This window comes from Pavona decussata, unplaced genomic scaffold (assembly GCF_977016875.1).
Source record: "Pavona decussata unplaced genomic scaffold, jaPavDecu1.1 SCAFFOLD_155, whole genome shotgun sequence".
NCBI classification, from domain to species: domain Eukaryota; kingdom Metazoa; phylum Cnidaria; class Anthozoa; order Scleractinia; family Agariciidae; genus Pavona; species Pavona decussata.
In genome coordinates, this window is record NW_028145567.1 from 4,173,844 (window position 1) to 4,193,029 (window position 19,186).

The 19,186-nt window shown below is 40.8% G+C and overlaps 1 protein-coding gene and 1 long non-coding RNA gene across 5 annotated transcripts in view; one reads left to right on the forward strand and one right to left on the reverse strand.

The window, feature by feature from the left end:
• LOC146465963 (myoferlin-like) overlaps positions 1–19,186 on the forward strand; it is a 63,489-nt gene that overhangs the window by 29,440 nt on the left and 14,863 nt on the right. For all 4 annotated transcript variants that reach the window (XM_085128336.1, XM_085128335.1, XM_085128334.1 and 1 more), the window contains 20 exons: positions 761–863; positions 1,327–1,457; positions 1,993–2,172; positions 3,260–3,314; positions 3,461–3,538; positions 4,094–4,275; positions 5,114–5,263; positions 6,187–6,285; positions 7,071–7,232; positions 7,740–7,902; positions 9,020–9,090; positions 9,375–9,479; positions 9,897–10,028; positions 10,804–10,923; positions 11,675–11,802; positions 12,565–12,735; positions 13,723–13,868; positions 14,993–15,132; positions 17,436–17,524; positions 18,995–19,090. In XM_085128336.1, the coding sequence (XP_084984462.1) occupies positions 761–863; positions 1,327–1,457; positions 1,993–2,172; positions 3,260–3,314; positions 3,461–3,538; positions 4,094–4,275; positions 5,114–5,263; positions 6,187–6,285; positions 7,071–7,232; positions 7,740–7,902; positions 9,020–9,090; positions 9,375–9,479; positions 9,897–10,028; positions 10,804–10,923; positions 11,675–11,802; positions 12,565–12,735; positions 13,723–13,868; positions 14,993–15,132; positions 17,436–17,524; positions 18,995–19,090 (2,501 nt within the window). The remainder of the gene's footprint in view (positions 1–760; positions 864–1,326; positions 1,458–1,992; positions 2,173–3,259; positions 3,315–3,460; positions 3,539–4,093; positions 4,276–5,113; positions 5,264–6,186; positions 6,286–7,070; positions 7,233–7,739; positions 7,903–9,019; positions 9,091–9,374; positions 9,480–9,896; positions 10,029–10,803; positions 10,924–11,674; positions 11,803–12,564; positions 12,736–13,722; positions 13,869–14,992; positions 15,133–17,435; positions 17,525–18,994; positions 19,091–19,186) is intronic.
• Positions 12,674–17,550, reverse strand: LOC146465964 (uncharacterized). Its single transcript, XR_014868230.1, has 3 exons — positions 17,415–17,550; positions 13,916–13,941; positions 12,674–12,764 (listed from the first exon to the last, which is right to left on the reverse strand). It is a non-coding gene; the product is annotated as an uncharacterized LOC146465964 (long non-coding RNA).

Genomic DNA, 19,186 nt, shown 5'->3' on the forward strand with positions numbered 1-19,186 from the left:
TTGGACTTCTACTTTCTCGTTTAGTTATTTTTATAATCAATTCCAATTAACGAGCCACTTTAATCCCTTTCACTCTCAAGAGTGCGCACACTCCAAAATGGAGAAAATTGCTTAATTTTTGAGCAATGACGTATGACAAACATCAGAACAACAAAGCAGTGTTGAAGATCTTTTATTAGAATGCTCACATTTTCTGATGGTTAACACTTGTTTCCATAAATATCTCAAACTGACTTTTGTCTTTCACTTAAAATTACATGAAGTAAAACGTATTTCAAGCTTAAGAACAAAAAGAAGGGAAAATGTAAGCCTTGAACCTGACTCGTTTACTTTAGTTCTTCTATCCATAACCACTACATCAACGAGGAATAGCTGCAGATGATTGTAATTTTTAACGTATTTATACAGTTGCCATCACAATAAATAAGAGCTAAGCGTTTTCAAGACAGTTCATTGCCCCAAATACTGTAGATTGTGCTAAACCTTAAAATGCTGTTCCTTGCCTTACGCGGGAGCTCTATCACTCGGTTCTCGACCTAATAAATGGAGTTCTGTCCTCGTGTACGTCAGTTAAACAGTTGGAAACTCGTATCAAACCAGAATAACTGGTGTGTGTTGTCTGGAGGAGAAGCTAAACTAATTGCAACCTGTCGCGGCAGCATAGTTTTTCTGTAACCTTAATACAAGATGGCTTGAGATGAGTGTTTTATACATCCGTAAATCGTTGACATGCTTTTATTATTTTAAATGTTCTTTCAAGCGTGGTGATGCCGTGACAGCCAAGGATGAAATAGTTTGCGAGGAAGGTTGGCAATGGACCACAGACTGGACAGTGGACTTGAACCGAGCCGTGGATGAAGATGGTGATGCGTTAATTTTGTTTATGAATTTTTTAGAATTCTAAAGCTCAAAGTGCGCTATTTTTTAAACCGGCTAGTTAACGGTGAACGCATCCACAGGAAAGCAATGCCCGAAAACTTTCCTGGAATGGTCACAAGCCGACATTAGAAAACTACATCTGCAATAAAGAATAAAAGTCTTGGGACAATTTCTCATTTACGCAATCTCCTCCTACGCGCGACGGAAACATTTATGCACTGGATGGAAGGTACCCGTCCCCTGACCCTACCCCCTTTCAATTGTAAGCCCGTGTACCGAACTTGGTTAGTAGACTTCTACATTGTTTTGGTAGAAAGGGTGGGGAGTTACAATGTGATTGAAAATGGGCAACATGGCTTCTTGGGCAGATTAATCCCACGCTCTTTTGTCTACCATTGTACCTGGTTACATACCGTCCTTTAAAATGTTTCTTTGTACGTTTTCCAGGTTACGAATACACTGTTGAGGCCACCTTTGGTGGTTACGGACCTGTAGAAAAGACGTACCACTTGTGTCGTCGTCGGCGATGGGTCCGAAACAGAGTGTTGGTGAAAGATTCCAAGGGTCAAGAAGAAGAGGTAAGATTACGCTCTAGCACCTATTTTTTAAGAGGACATAATATACTCTGTTTGCCCAAACCACTTACCACTTCTTATGGTATCAATTCCTTTAGTTACTTGGCAGCAACATCTTGGAATTCTCTTCCTGACCATTACCGCACTATTTCTGATTTTACTTCTTTTCGACGACTGATATCTACTGGGAACAATAATTTACTTGAAAGGGCAGGAACTGCAAACCTTTCTACGTCATGATAATTTGCAAGTTAGTTGTCTAGGTAGTTAGTTATCTTATTTGTTATATAGAATTAACTTTTTATTATAATTATTTATTAATGTAGTTGGCTCGAAGATAGTAGCACTTCAATGCTACACTGTAAATTCGAGGGTAAATAAGATTTATTGATTGATTGATTGATGGACTTAAACCGCGTGAGTGATGGTAGAGCCCCTCAGACCTGAGTACTATCTTCTTTCATACTGTAATTATATACAGCTTTACATACTTATGTCAATTGTCAATGAACTGTAAGCTTAATGGATTCCAACACAGATACATGCAGAGCAGCTCGCTAAGGAAGGTTGGGAATATTCACCAGTGTTCACCATGAAGTTCCATGCCAAAGAGCGCAAGATGGATCTGGTGCGAAGAAGACGCTGGCACAGAAAGATGGTTCAGGATGACCCGAGTGCCCCAGCGGTCTTTCACATTGATGTTGGAGACGGTGACGATGTAAGAATTAAGCTGTACTTCCATTTGACGTCATTACCTCTTTTCAGGGATGATTTACATTTGATTTCTCACTTTTGCGTTACAACGCAAACGTGCGTAAGCCTGATGAATTTTCAGGCGGACTGCAAATACCTCGCATCCATACTCCATTGTACGGTAATTAGTAAAAATGTAAACATCCGTTGAAAGGCCTTTTATGATGGCATTACTAAGTTGAAAAATGGCCCTACCAGCAAATTTATTTCTCTGGTATGTTACAAACTAAAACCATTACCATTCTAATACCACTCTTTGACATTTGTGCAGTTATTTGACTGGGGATTGAAATTTCATTTAATTCCAGTCCCTATTTAGCTTGGAAGGGGTGGGGCTAGGGGTTTAGAAAGTGCCCGAGTGCTGCTTTAAAAACTTGTAACTGTTTAAAATATTTTTATAGAAACGCCCTCAGATTTCGTTACTCTTCGTAAGCTTTATCCAGCACCAATTTGGTTTGAGATGTTTTTGTTTGGGTGACGATGTTTTCATGACAAACACATTTTGAGAGGCATGATTTTTGAATTTTGACTTTTTTAATGGAAATGTACGTTTTTATGCCCTTTTTTCCGTTTTTAACTGTTTCAACGTTTCTTTTTTGGTTTCTTTTACTTTTTTTGCAATTTCTGACGATTTCCTGAGCTTTAAAATGGCGGATCCAAGATGGCGGCTGTTTTGAAATGATGACGTAATTCCAACGTCATGTGGCGCCATCTTCCTTTTTTACCGAGCTCAAAACAAACAAAGAAGTGTTGAGCCCACTATATACTTCCAAGTATCAATGTCATAGCTTAAATGTACTAGAAAATAAGGATTGTGGAAGTAGATTGCGCCATATCAGGCTCAGGAAGGTGGAAAACAATTCCAGGCGAATAAGGGCTAATGGGAAAAGAAAATTCCAGATACCTATTGATCATGCAGTTCCAATTTTGACATGTCGGGCTAGTTTAGTTACAATTTTTTTATGATGTTCCCAAGTATTTTTGTGTTGTTGTTGTTTTTTTTTTACATATTGGGGGCCGTCTTACTGTGTGTTATTTTTCTCTTGCTTTAGGATAAGGACAAAGAGACAATGATGAATGCTCCCAGGATGTTTATAACATTTGACAGTAAGTGGATGCGATAGTCTTGTGGAATCTTAGCATTAAAATAGTTTTGATAAACGTTCGTTTTAACACGTCTGGGACACAATCCAGTGTTCCTCGGACGTCGTTTTTCGACACAAGGTTGAGCTTATAGTGCTGTTACCTTGCAGAGTCTCACAAGTTCCAGTTGAGGGCTTACATCTACCAAGCACGTGACCTCTTAGCTTCTGATGCTGATGGCTTTTCAGGTAAATGCAAATACAAACGTTGATGGGTAAATGAGTTATTTTAAAGGTCAACATCGATATCCTCTTAGTGCTTGATGGAACCTTCTTTATCTTTGGATTAATGTGTATAGCTGTCTTCGTTAGTCTTGCACACTTACAACTTGCATTCTTAAGGCCCGTTGAAACGGTTTGAACATTTGTCCAACATTCGTTCAACAAACGTTGAACGGATGTTGGGCAAAGGTTGGATGAACGGAGTGTTCAAGCGGTTTCAACACCATCCAACATTTTCAAAAACAAACAATGTTGAATCGATGTTGAATGAAAGTTTAAAGTAATTTAATTTTGATTCAACACACTTTCAACAAGCTTTCTACAATGTTGAGCGACCTGTTCAAACGCCCCTGACATTTAGTTTAACAACTGTCTTGAACGCATGTTGAAGCAAATGTTGAAACCGTTTTAACGGGCCTTTAGGCTTTGTCAAAAAGAGTCAAGACTTTGTGTTTTGAAGTTTATAGTTCACATTATTTTTGGCCGGTTATTGTAAGACATTTTTGCTCTGTTTTTCATCAGACCCTTATGCACGAATAGTGTTCGGGACTCAGAGCCAGGTTACAGAAATCCTGCCGAGAACAATCTGTCCAACGTGGGATCAGACACTGATTTTTGATAATGTTCAGATCTATGGCAGTATTGACAAAGTAGCGAGGAACCCTCCGGAGGTCATCATTGAACTGTTTGACAAGGATCCTGTGGTGAGAGGTTTTTTCAATCTGCAACTGTTATTTTGAGTACAGTGCAAAGAGGTTGGGCCAATTTTGTTTATAGTCAACCACTTGAACAAAAAGCCTATTTTTGATTATAAGCGAGTAAAAGGTCAAGCTTTCAAAGCTGTCATCAGTTGTGATTAGAGTACAATAATGTTATCAATCCTCTTTGGTGAGCGGTCCCGTACCAAGGAAATCATTGCCTGGTTGTCCTCTCAATGAAGGTTTCAATAGCATTTGGAACGTTCAAGAACTGTCCCAGTCCCCTTAATAAAGGTGTCGACCACTTAAACAAAAAGCCTGTTTTCTTGACTAGGATTTAAAGATACCATAAAATGCATGATATTTTAATTCACTGGTTAAGAGCCAGGCTGTATTGGAATAGCTTTTAACAACTTGCGTTCAACTTGCATCTTCTTGATATTTCCTTTAGGTCACTCAACGGCCGTTTTTACAACTGGCTCTTTTTATATCGGCGAGATTACATTCGATGCAACAATACCTCTGTTAGGTTGTAGTCCATGGCGCAATATAAGTTTGAGTTTAAGAATGTTATAAGAAAAAGGAGATTTTAAGGCGATTGGAAATTACACTTTGAAGGTAATAATTAACATACTTATACCAGACAACCGACTACAAACCCAAGGTGCTCTATAGTGTGTTGACGAAACTGTCTGGAAGTGTTCATTTTTTAAATTTAATATATCTTTTAAACTCCCTTCAAACCGCACTTTCTTCCACATTTCAACCGTAATGCCCCTACAATAGAGAAGTAAATCATTCTGAATACAGACATGTCAGTGTTCTGTTTTGTTTTCGACTCAAGGGTCAAGACGAGTTCATGGGTCGTTGTGTCGTAACTCCACTTGTTAAACTGAACGGACAAGGACCTCCATCTCCCAGGCTTTTATGGTATGACGTCACACGAGTCGGAGAAGAGGCTGGGGAGATTCTTGCTGCCTTTGAGCTCTTTTTGGTACGTGAACAACAGTATACTGTCAAATAGAATAGGAGCCTCTTTTGTCTTCAAGAACTCTGTATACTTTCTTCTTTCTTATTTACGTTCTGGGTTTTCAGATTTTCAGCGGTTTATGGGGAGGCAGGAGGGAGGGGGGGGGGGGGTGTCAAATGACGTAACCGTCACGAGAAGTCCGAGTTCGAAGCATTAATTGCTCTCACCTTTTTCGATTTGTTTTCGGTTGACTGTCGTTTATAGTCCAATTAAATTCGGCTGAATTCGGTTACAATCGCTTTTTACTGAACGAAGAATTCTCATTGTTGATCGTATACAAAACCTGAAACCCTGCGTACTGTATTTCATGACGTTGAAAATAGTGTATGTAAACAACAGCAAGACCAAGTGGTATAGACTGAGCAGTGTTCCAGATAAGAGAGGGGTTTCATGTCAGAAACCCGAGAAAGCTTCCTTCTTGACCCGACAAATTGAATGGTAAACTTAAGAAGATTTGGAGAGAACCAGAGCTATAGACCCCTCAAAGTTCTTCATTGACACCCCTGACTTTCAAAGTTATCTGGAACACTAATAGAATTTCACAACATCGAACCTGGTTACAAAGGTCGTTATGTAACTTTTGTTGGGAGACTGCTAGGCCTCTTGCAGCTAACGGTCACTTGGTACAATAAACACCTCACTGGAGAGCAAGACTGGGACATCCAAAACAAAGCGGCTTCATCCAGTCAAATAATAATTTCATAGTTCTTTGTTTTGGATGTCCCAGTTCGTAGCTTGCTCTCCAGCAAGGTGTTTTTTGTACCATGCAACCGTTAGCTGCAACGGGCCCATAGCGGCATAGCGGTAGCAAAACCTTTATATTCGAATTAACTTCTAGTTTGCCGCCCTTTTGTTTTTGACATCTTTTTTTAAAATCTTTTTCACAGGATGAGGGCGCGGATTTACCATTTGCTCCACCAATGAAGGGAAGCCTGTTTCTTGTACCCAATGGAATCAGACCAGTGATGCAGCGAACCGCAATTGAGGTTTGTTAAGCCAGCCAAAATGTTTGGGAGAACTCGCCGTCATTTTTCACTTCAGCCTCTCAAGTCTTAACGCGACAAACGAGACTTGAAATTCGTTTTGGCGTTGAACAGTTTGCAAGCATTAAGACGTTCTTCAGACCGGGATTTTGGTGAAATAAAAATCTACTGCAGCTGGTTTCTAAACGAGCTTGTGACAAGCATCTCAAAACTAAAATCATAGTTAATTGAGGGACTGGGTAGGAAACCTTGCCATGAAAAGAATGGTGCTGCAATTTATGTTGGAAGGGCTGCGACCCTGCACAATCCCTTTTTTTTTACGTTCACACCACAGTTGAATATCTTAACGAAAACGTTTCGATTGGTCAGTTGCTCCAACACATTCCAAATTCTATTGTTGTTTGTGCAGGGTCAAGGGCAAAAAGGCAAACAAAAACATATAACAAAGAAGTTTGTCAGGTTTCATAACCATTGCCTTTAACTATGCTAAAATGAAGTTGAAATATGCCCACCTACTCAAAAGATGGCGGCATATTTCATGTTGTCTTTAATTCGAGTTTTTTTTTTTTGGGGGGGGGGGGGGGGGACAAGTTCGTTCAGAAACCGCCAGACGTGTTATGACGAGAGTCGTTATCATCATAAAACAAAATATGGCGCCAACTTTGTGACATACTATTTATAGTCTTTTGCACCCATCGGTTAGTAGACATAGCCAAAGCCAAAGCAGTTATGGATTTCTTTTGACACTCAGCTTTTCAAAGCGTTCTAATATATGAAGATTTCTGCAGGTGCTGTGTTGGGGTGTGCGGAACATGAAGAGGTACCAAATGGCCAGCGTCTCTTCACCAAGTATCGAGTTCGAGTGTGGCGGACATGTGGTCCATTCAACAGTTATCAAGAACACACAGAAGAATCCGAACTTTGATCAGCCCCTGTTCTTCTTTGATGTGGTGGGTATTTAGTTAAATTCCACGGCCCATCCTCATTCCCAAAGCCTACGGCCTTTTGGTCAGCGGTTAGAGACCGTGGGGGCTCTGGGGACGAGAATGTGTACGGCCGTGATACTGGAAGACGAACAGTTGTGCGCGCTTTAAAATCGCCTCTCCTGTATGTCCATTGCGCATATGCCAAGCATTGACATTCAAATCCTAGCAGGATGCAAAATGTTTGCCTCATGAACCTAGTTTAATGGCTTAGCTCCCACGAGTCTCCTGTAGCTGAGTGGTAGAGCATCCCAACTAGTAATCGGAAGGTCTTAGGTTTAACTCCTGATAGGAGCACTCGGATTGTGGCTCATCGGTAGAGCATCCGAACTAGTAATTTCAGTTCCTTTTTTCCGAATATGCCTGTGTCACTGAATAATACATCATTCTCATTCATTCACCAGACTTAAAATGTACCATCATATTTATTCCATTATCTTTATTTATTTTTTTTTGCTATTTCTCTTTCCACAGTACCTTCCTAAGGAAGAGTTGTACACTCCTCCAATGAACATCAAGATTCACGATAACCGCTCATTTGGCCGCAAACCTGTGGTTGGAATTCACTCCATAAAGTCTATGATTAAGTTCCGGTGTGAGCCCGCCAGCATTGATGAAGCACTCGAAAGCCCCATAGGTTAGTTGGTGTAGTCGTTAAAGAAATTTTCAAAATGAAGACGAAGGTGATATAAATTGTATTGACTTTCATTAACTACGGGTAAAGCTTAACAGTCTTAAGACTAAAAAAATCTGCGGTTCTCGTGTTCCAGAGTGAGTGATTATAGCAAATGGATAACGGGGTTAGTTTCTAAAGAATCTGTGGTACTGCGTCGGTGGGGAGTAGAAACAAATGTTTGGTTTATCAGCAGAGTTGATAACTAAAGGTAAATTGGCCACCGTAAAGAGATTCGAGTGCTGACGTTTCGAGCGTTAGCCCTTTGTCAAATTGTGAATCCCTCTGACGAAGGACTAACGCTGGAAACGTCAGCACTCAAACCTCTTTACTGTGGCCAGATTTCCTTATCAATTCTGTTGATGAACAAAACATGAGTGATTATAATGTTAGCTGCGGGGCGAAACAGTTATTTTAAATGATAGATCCATGCAGTAGTACTAGCAGCCCTGTTAGTTGAAAAGCTAAGTTCCCGTCCCAATGCCCTGCCGTACGGATGCAATGTCTTTGCCAAGGTCAATGTCTTTATCAAGCCAACGAGGAGCGGGTCAATAGCGAGTCCGCATTATACACGCGGATGGTTAATATATTTTCAACTGAAGATAAAGCATTTTTGTGAGAGAAGGATCTGCGCAGTTATATTAGCCAAATAACGTAACAGCAACCCAATCGATTTACAAGCGATTTATCATCGACATGGAACAGAATCGATAAACGACCCACGGAACATTTTGGTGAATTTAACTATGGTGGTCTAAACGTCTCGGAACATGGATTTTTTCCGACACAAAACTAATGAGCAGTTATTGCTTTCAGCAAATGAAGACGAGGAAGAATCGAACGAATGTTAGTAGTTTAAAAATGAAATATTTTTGTTGCACTTTTGTCTAGCCTAAGAACTCTCACTTCTTCATCACTTTATGTATTGAACGTCATTTGCCCTCCCTGTGTCCCAGTAGCACACAGGGCAGGCAATCGGAGCATGACATGACTCTGGCACCCCCTCTTATTGTTGCAAATACTGCTTATTGTAGGCCTTTCATTTCATTTTCACAAGTTTGTTTTTTAAATAATTTTCCAGCCGAAAGTGATTCCAGCAGACATGGTTCATCTCACATTATGGACATCAAAGAGGATCCTAAGAAAGGAAGCGTAAGTTAAACTGATCGTTATCTAATTACCCCCTTTAATAGTACAAACAGGTGCCATTATACACAAGGGGAATTAAGGTTCTGATCAGTCTCTTTATGTGCCACCAAATGGCAGGAAGGAGCAAGGATGGCGCAGTGGTGAGAGCACTCGCCTCTCACCTATGTCGCCCCGGTTCGATTCCTTCCAGTAAAACCAACATTCGATCAGGAAACAGTGGATGTAGAGCCCCTCTGTGGATTCCTCTGAAAGTCCCATTTCTTCATTATTTTCTGTTTTTGTTATAGGACCTAGCAGACGAAGATATCGACTGGTGGTCCAAGTTCTATGCCTCAGTTGGTGATCATGACAAGGCTGGAGTGTACTTAGAGAAAGGATATGACAAGATCATGGTAAGAGATTTGACTTCCCGGCGTACCCTGCTTTGAGCGAAAGTCCCAGTCACTGCTATGGAAGATCAAGGCGTCTTGTGTTGCGCACTCGTATACAACATTAATTTCCTGGAAAAGTCAGAAGCCGAAGTTAAAATTTAAGTGTTGCTGAAATTGTCTTGGAAAGTGTCATAGGGATTGTTTATTGATAGTGGATTAGATAACGAACGTGGTTAAATGAACACTTTGGAAGTACAAATTACGCGAGTAAATTTGTAAACTAAAACGACTTGTTTACGAAATTTCATTTCTAACAAGGATCAAAGCTTTTATGCAAAGTCATTGCCTGTTCACAGCCACACATTTCCAGGTAAACTAGGAAGTGTTAATAAGAGTGAAGTGTTGTTTTGTAACTTGTAATTGTACTTTACTTCCAAGGTGTATAGCTCAGAGTTGGAGAAGGTTGAAGTGTTCAACGGCTTCCAGGATTTTGTAGAGACGTTCTTCATTCACCGCGGGAAAGTGAAAACGAAAGCTGATGAGGAAGAAAACATTGTAGGAGAATTTAAGGTAAAAGTAGTTGAAGATCCGTAATCTTTAATACCCTTTTGTGGCATGAGAAAATAAAAACAACAACGACAACAACAACAGACAAGCTCGAATGTCCCTATGGGTCATTCGGAGGTCAAAGAAGAGCATGAAAGTACTGCAAAGCACTGTAAATAGACCCTTTTAGCTCCACTATCAACATTTGTATTCTCCTTACTGCTCTGGACGTGTTCCTTATCGTACAAGTTGGGAGAATTTGTTTCAACATCAAGGCATTTTATCCCTGATGATCATTCTCTTTATTCTTATGACTTGTCTGTTGTACCAAGTTGATAGATTGTAAGGAAAATTAAATGCTGGTTACTGTTGGGGCTGAAGGTTTTGAAACATACTCAGAAGGTGAAGACGTGACGAGCCAAGATGCTTAAAACTGCTTAAAATACCGATTCTGTGTATTAGGTTAGGTAATTCTGATTGGTCAAATAAAATTAATGTTTGTATTGATTTAGCGAACCAGCCAACCACCCAATGCTATACGAATGAAATAGATAATCAGAATAAGTACACGATGAAAATTCTCGGAGAAATTTTCCGAGCCCCCAGCAGGAATCGACTCCCCAACCTTCCAGGTACTAGTTTGGATGCTTAGGGCTAGAAAAAAATTTTTCCCAGAATTTTCATGTGTACTTTTTTTTTTATTAACTATTTCATTTTCATAGCATTGTTTTTATTGTTTAGGATAATTTCGAGTTTGTAACGTAATTTCTAATTTTTTGCTTGTTTGTTTTATTTACAGGGATCGTTTAGACTGTATCCTCTCCCCAGCGATCCTAATGCTCCTTTGCCGCCTAAGATTCTACGCAAACTACCTCCAAGCCAACCAGTGGAGTGCGTCATTAGAGTGTACATTGTTCGGGTGAGACAACAACTTTGTTTGAACGATGAGAGTTGTATGGCGCGAGCAGTGTGCACTACGGAATTCTTGCCGTCTAAATCGGCTTTTAAGGGCGACAAGCCCGTGTCTCACGCAAGTTTTGTTATGGATCGTGCACCATGATACCGAAAGCACGTTTAAACGTGATTCCATGCACCGTGATTTCGAAAGCACGTTTAAAGGCTTGTATCAAATGACTTAAAACCTGACATCTCGTGGGTTTCAAGTGATTTTTTTTATAAGATCTTTTGTTCCACTTTACAAGTAGAGCTTCACAATGGCACATTTCTACCCTTAATAACACATGTACACAAAGTGATAAATGTGTGTGTAAATGCGAAAACCAAAAGAACTCCTGTACTATAAGTTTTGTTTATAGTCGTTTGATACTGTGTAATGAAATAGCTAATGTGTTGTATAACGTGTGGGAATTTTTCAAAGCAGCTGGGCTTTCTCGAAAGTTTTTTGATCTTGAGGCGGCCAGTTACGAGCCGGCGAGGAAAATGGGAGAGGAGAGGGGAGAGAAGAGTGCACTTTCACTACCCCCTGCCCTCTGTCTCGGAAATGCTGGCTTTGCCGCTGAAAGAATGTAGCGAAATTTAAGCAAGTAATCCCGATCACGGATAATTTGAAGCAGACAGTTTATTCTTGTCGATAAGGGTCACGTCATGAATACATGGTTAAAATTTATGTAACGTATAGTACATTTTACAACGTGTTTTATTTTCAACAGGCATTAGACCTTCAACCACAGGACACCAGCGGGCTTGCTGATCCTTATCTTGTCGTGCATCTAGGGAAGAATAAGATATCTGACAAAGACAACTACGTTCCAAACAACCTGAATCCCATCTTTGGAAAGTAAGAAGGCTTTCCTTGTAATAATCTGCAGTTAAATTTCTTTAGTTGAACGATTAAATTCTGTTTTCGTTTTACATGATCCGGGAAGGAGAGTTGTGGGGAAGGGGGAGGGGTGAGAGTTATGTCCAATTTGTAGGTCTCATTTCGATCGCGTGAATGTCATTCAAGCCCCAGAAAATCACAGAAAATAGCTCTGTAACCACAGAAACAACAAGTAAGAGAAGAAAATGGACTACGGGTCGAACAGACTCCAAATTGGAATTTTATCTGTAACTTAAGGTGAACTCAACGCAACTGAAATGACAAATGTAGCTGCTTACGTTAGACGCAAAAGTAGTCAGTTACTGCATTAAACGTACTGACAGCAGTGTGACGCCCATGAAATCGTGAAATATCCCTTTCGATCGTCCATACTTTGCTTTCCGGTACTCGACAATTCATTCACTGTAGACTAGGCGAAAGAAAGTTTCCATGATAACATTAATTAGGGGTAACGTGTTCTAAAAGCTTCAATTTCAGTTTTTTAGAGCCGTCCCTAAACTGTAAAGGGACTGTGACAAAAATCAAATTGCGGAGTCAGGGCACCTTAGAGCTGGTAAATTGAAGCACAAACGTTTTTAGAAACACAACCTAGAAGCAAATGTTTCCAGTTTAGTAAATTTTCTCTCTTAACCAAGGAACAATCAAGACAGTCAAGGGTCTGCTTCCTTGCTTGTTTCCTTTCTTGTCTAATAGGTCGTTTTTGTTCCTTTTCTCCGTTAGGATGTTTGAACTAAACGCCACTATCCCCATCATCAAGGACCTGCGCATTAGCGTCATGGATTATGACGTCATTGGTAGGGACGACCTGATTGGTGAAACTGTTGTGGATCTGGAGAACAGGTTCTTGTCTCGTTTCCGTTCGACTTGTGGGCTGCCACAGTCTTACTGCACGTAAGTAGTGACGGAAATATCCTGAAACACTCTTTTGTAAATTGTTGTAGTCGGGTGGTACGTTCGTAGTCTACTGGAAAGACCTTTGCCCACACATGAAATTTTCATATCGGCAAGTTTTTTATTGTATCTGAAAGGATTTTGTAGTAGTGTAAAAAAGGATACACATTCCTTTTTCTTCGCTGAATTTTTTCGGCTCAAAACCTTTCCACATTTTTGTGACCAACTTCGTAAACTTTTTTTCACTGTCTCTATTTAGAACATACTGACAGTTTTCTGTAAACAGAGCCTTAGCATTAAAAAGGCTATTATATTTGTTTCCCTTCGCGAAATCACTGGTTATTGTCATTTCCTGTGTGAAGAGAACTATTTAGTCATAATTTACCGAAGCCCGCGAAAGCTGACACCTTTTACAGCTCTTGTTTCAACTGCCGGAATAGAGCTGTTGAAACCTAACACTTAGTTCGCGAATTTTTCTCAGCGCGCTGTCCTTAGAATCAACCACGTTAACCGCCATTTTTCTGGCCCGAAAAAGGCGGCAACAGGCACGATTCATGTGGACTGATTCTGTGGATATGTTTGTCGAGTTTTCATTGGTTAAGAAATATTGACGTCACGATTAAGAAATACTGACGTCACATAACTCGTCTTCCCTGTTCGGGTTCGCAGATACTCTCTTGTGGCCCGCAATAGGTGTCTGCTTTTCCAAGATAAATTTACCACCAGTTTAGGACAGGAAATATAAACGATCCCTTGCCATATCCTCTTCAACACTGAGCATACAGATTACATCTTTGATTCAAACCAGTGGCGTGACTAACATGACAGTCAACTCACGACACTGATTCGGACAAAAGATGCAACGAAACTTGGGCAGTGTTGTAAGCACAATTCTCCTGCCCATGTTTCCTAATACTCTTCCAAAATGAATGGTATAGAAAAGATACGTAGCTAGCGTTACAGTGTGACATGTTGATTGTGTGACAGGTCTGGTCCAAATCAGTGGCGTGACTCCCAGACGCCTCGTCAAATCTTGGAGTACTGGTGTGAGCTGAACAGTTTAAACAAGCCACAGTTTCTTGGAAACACTCAGCTTGTGCTTGATGGAAAGGTCTACAACTTACAAGAGTTCGGTAAGGGGGCACGAGGATTTTATTGATGAAGAGAATAAAGAAAGTACCTTTTTTGGTCTTCCTCTTGATTTTTCTGTAATTTTGAATTAAGACGAACTGAAAGGTTAGATGTTACGCTAAATTTTATCAAAGTATTCTGTAGACGTACCTATGCTTAAAGCTCGTGCTTTGGGAAGAAAGGCAATAATCGTTTAAATTAATATAAGTCGTCTTCATTACCCGTTTTATTTCTAGAGGTAACCAAGTCAAAATTGCCAACCTTTTCCAAAATAGATAAACGAAAGTCCAGTTAACCGGCTCCTTATTTTGAGTTTTAGTTTCTTTATACATGCCTGAGAAGGAGTAATTAAAGTGCCCCTGGGACGAAAATTTCATTTTCCATCTTTTTGCATTTTCGTGTAGAATATGACCTTCTTACTCATGTTACCAAATTTCAATTCTTTACGGCGATTGGAAGTATTTTTTTTTTAGCCTTTAATTCGAGATTTCACGGCCGCCATTACTTGGCCTTGTTCCGGAAGTTAAGGCTCAAATTACAGGAAGTGACGTCATTGGCTCAACACGAAAAATTCCACATGGCTAATTTTCATATGGATTCTACTTCATAAACTGTATTCTGCTGTTATTTAGTTCGCAACAGCAGAATACAGTTTATGAAGTAGAATCCATATGAAAATTAGCCATGTGGAATTTTTCGTGTTGAGCCAATGACGTCACTTCCTGTAATTTGAGCCTTAACTTCCGGAACAAGGCCAAGTAATGGCGGCCGTGAAATCTCGAATAAAAAGCTAAAAAAAATACCTCCAATCGCCGTAAAGGATTGAAATTTGGTAACATGAGTAAGAAGGTCATATTCTACACGAAAATGCAAAAAGATGGAAAATGAAATTTTCGTCCAGGGGCACTTTAAGGTGGTGTCTGATTTTTCCTGTGGGGGGGGGGGGGGGCGCATTTATGAACGTTTGGGGTACAAGTGACATAAAAATATATAAATTGAAAACGGGGTAGCCTTCTTGTAGGCTACGTTTTCATCCGCAAGCCCAAAGCAGTCAAAACTTTGAACGTTGGTGTGATATAATAGGACTTCAAGGGTATAGGTTTTTATTTTCCTGTGTATTCGACAGAGGAAGGCATGCTGTTTCACCAGCACCTGGGCCCACCTGACCAGCGGTTGGCATTGCACGTGTTGAATTCCATGCCCGTAGTTCCTGAGCACGTGGAGACCAGGCCCCTGTTTAACTCGCTACAACCGAGCGTCGAACAGGTACAAGTATGTTGTTTTTAACGAGGGGGGGGGGGGGGGGGGGAGGAGGGGGGTGTACAGTTGTAAAGCGAAAGGAGATTCCGAGGTCAGTTTTCTTCGGTGTTTCTCGCTCACATTTTGTGTGTGGTAGGCGTGGTAATGGTAGCAATGACAAAGGTAAAAAGTATGCTTGATCGTACACCGGTATCAACGCTCAAGTGCATGTTAAACCCCATACACTACTCACGTTTGGTACGACATAGGTGCCCAGTATCCTAGTCAAATGTCGGGACACCTGTGTAATTACAGTGTTGATCAAATGACTCTTTAAAGGGGACGTCTCAAAGGGATTTGGTGTTTCTGTTTCTTTTTTTTTTTTCAAAAACCCAAAACGTTTTTCTATTTACAGAAACCTGAAAATAATGGACCAGTTTTGTCATAAATTACCATTTAAGTGTACTAAAACTGTCGATGAGTGTCTCTGGCTACAGGGACTAAGTCGGATTGGAATACAACTTAGCGTTTTTCAAGTTCTCGCATCTTTATTTCCAAAATCGCTAGAACAGATCATGAGTTGTTTCCTTCAGGAATTTCAGTTAAGTGAAGGTGTCGCCATTTTCACCAAAAAAGGTAAAAATCTCTGTCGTACTTCCCCTTAATACGGACACCGAAACAGTAGAAATGAATGAATGTTTGGTCTATCAACAGAGTTGATAACTAAAGGTAAATTGGCCACCATAAAGAAATTCGAGTGATGACGAAGGGCTAACCCTCGAAACCGAAACGTCAGCACTAGAATCTCTTTACGGTGACCAATTTACTCTTCCCTACCAGCAGAGGCCTCTTTTCCGTTGCATTCGCTGAACTGATGGGCGTGAGAAAAAGAGACCTCTGCCCTGGATCGAAACGGACTGTGTTGAGTATGCACTGCGGTTACCTAGCGACCGAACCGTCACGTGATGTTTTAAGCGCTATGCGGGCTCACTAAATGACAGCGGAGTAATTGTAAACGAATGCGCGAGAGACAGTGGGCTCATGCCACGGTCAGCAACCAATACAGAGAGCATGCGTTTTATAAGCGTCGTCCACGACTACGGACGGCGGTTGAATCAAGTCCGTTTCGACCCAGGGCAGAGGTCTCTTTTACTCACGCCCGTCAGATCAGCGAATACAATGGAAAAGAGGCCTCTGCTAGCAGGGAAATTTACTCAATCAACGGTGACCAATCAACTCTGTTGATAAAGCAAACATTCGTTTCTACTCCCCACCGACGCAGCACCACAGTTTCGTTAGAAAATAATCCGCTTATCCAGTAGCAGTAAATGTCCGTTATATGGAGATCTCTGTATGACAGTGGAGTCAAGTAAACTGTCCGTATAATGTAGTTTTGTATATTAAAAAGGTGTATGGTGGTCTGTTTTGAACCAATTTAACTGTCGATGATAAGGACCGTTCGGCATTATCTAAAGGGCGATTTAGACGGTACGATTTTCTCTTCGACTGTCGCATGCGATTTCTAGAGCGCGCGCTGCTTGCCTCATGTAAAAATCGTACACAACTCTCGCCACTCAACATCGCCTTTACCTACGATTGTCGTAGGATTTTAAAACATGTTTTAAAATCCTACGACATTTTTCGTGTTGTGTGCGTCTGTCGTTAGGATGTTGTAGGTTGATTTACACGACGCGATTCGTGTTGTAGGCATGGCGTAAGCGTGACGCATGTGACAAATCGTAGGCAAAATCGTACCGTCTAAATCGCCCTTAATATAGTCTTCGTGACCAAAGTGAAATGTGTCCCACCACGGAGGTGACCTTAAGAAGAGGTTCGACTGCAATACTTAGGGTCCGTTTCATTTACAATTGGAAGAATATTAAACACTTTTGAGCAGTTTTCAATTGAGTGTCGTAAAACCAAACCCAAAGTAATTGTTCTGACCAACCACAACAGACGTAAGCATTTCAATGAACCAATCAGAACTCGAAGCAAATACGTCAAGCAGCGCCAAGCGCGGGAAAACGCGTGCGAGCAAGTCACGATTGGTTTGGTTTTGCCTCTCAATGGTTGAAAAAGTGGCGCAAGTTTTGGGAACCAATCATATAGCGTCGTAAAGCAAACGAAATTGCTTTGGACACTCAATTGAAAGGGACTCTAGGAGACACAACTGGAATAGCCCTAGTTGACCTACGGAATATAAAGTATATCCTTGTGTCTCTAAAGGATTTTTAAAAATTATCTCCAGTTTTCCTCTTACGAAATACACTCAATAGAATACACTCTGATTAAGATAAACGTTGTCAAACCTGTTTGCCTTCATTTTGTAGGGCAAACTTCAGATGTGGGTGGACATTTTCCCCAAGCACATGGGAACGCCTGGCCAACCGTTTGATGTTAATCCTCGCAAACCTGGAGAGTAAGTGTAGAAACTTAATTCTGTGGCCCTGTTTAGCTGCAGAGACACACCGGTACTTTAAGATACTGCTTCTATCAGTCGAGTCCGGTTGTATTAAAGTTGTACGACAAACGCTAACGTCAGCTGTCAACTGTGGTGTAATTAAGGCCCTGTTTACATAAAGGGAAGAAGATCCTATAAGGCGAAACAACTTTTCGTTAGGTTTACATGCAGAAATGTTGCAGAAGGAAATGAAGAAAAATTGTCGTTCTTTAGCAGCTGAACGCTCGGCTGCCGCCATGCTTGTTCTTTTAGTCCCTAGTATTAGGACCTTCCGAGCGAAGCTGAGGTTGTTTACATGGTGCCAAGATCTTCTTATCTCTCAGCTAGGAAGATCCTATCGCTAGAAAGATCCCAGCGCTAGGGCCGAGGACATGTACACTGAATACATGTTCACTGAATACAGAATACATATGGTGCTAGGATGATCCAGCTTCTAGGATTTTCCTCCCTCCATCTAATCAGCTCCTTAGACTTCAGTTGTGCCAGTTCGGACATAACTGGAGGTGGCCTAGCAGGTTAAAGAAGCAAGTGGTCTCAATCCAACTGCCGCTATTTGATCGCTCCAGGCTTGCGTTTCTCAAAACTTCCGAAAACATTTTGGGTCCTATGCATACCATGTTCATTGCCAGAAATACGATGTTTTAAAAGCTAAAAGGTGATACCTTTAGGCATTAAGAAACTCACCGGGCTAGTTTGTACGAAAAACTACTACAAATCCATAGAAAACGGATATAACAAGTGTTTGTTGGGCCCGAAATCCCTTCGGGAATTTGAGATTCGGGCTCCTGATCATATTGTTCTGTGTATTTCAATATCAAAAGTGTTACTGTGCGTTGAAAAGTCAATCCTTTTCACCTTCACGTTCACTTAGCTTCAGCCGTAAGGATGATTAAGGACGGTGCCTACTAATGCAGAAGTTTATGACTATACGGGGAAAGCAGATCTTAGCAAGGACTATTGGAATCCAAAAAGAAAATTGGGTGTTAGGGTAACCATGCATTTTTTTTTAGAGATAATTAAGCAACAGCAATTCTAAAGAGCTGAAAAATGCAAAGCAATGTATGGAATTTTTTCCCTAATTGAAGCCGGCTAATTATCTTTTAAAAATGCGTGGTTATCCCTAATTTTCTTTTTGGATTCCAACAACCCTTGACAAGAACTGCTTCAGTTTCGCGCGTAGTTATAAACCGCGCAAAAATATCTCTGTGTTAGCTTAATAAAACCCGACTTTCCCGGACCATCTCGAGATGCGCAGAACGTATGCGCAGTAGCAAAAGAGGCACCGTCCTTAATTGGCGCAAGAACAGTGTGTACGACCAACATTCAGCCGCTTCAGGGTTCAACCCCGTATGTATTGGGCTTTAGAATCTGGTTGAGATGTTCATAGCTTTTCATGGTTCAATGGAAGTTCTTACACTTGTTTTCCAGATATGAATTGCGAGTAATTATCTGGAACACTGCTGATGTGATCTTAGAGGAGACGTCCGTGACTGGAGAACAAATGAGTGACATTTACGTGAAGGGGTGAGTTGTGCGTCCTCTGATTGGCTGAAAACACGTTTTATCCGAGTTCTATCGAGTTTTGCTTTCAAAGTGTTCTCCAGACAAAGGAAAGTTTTT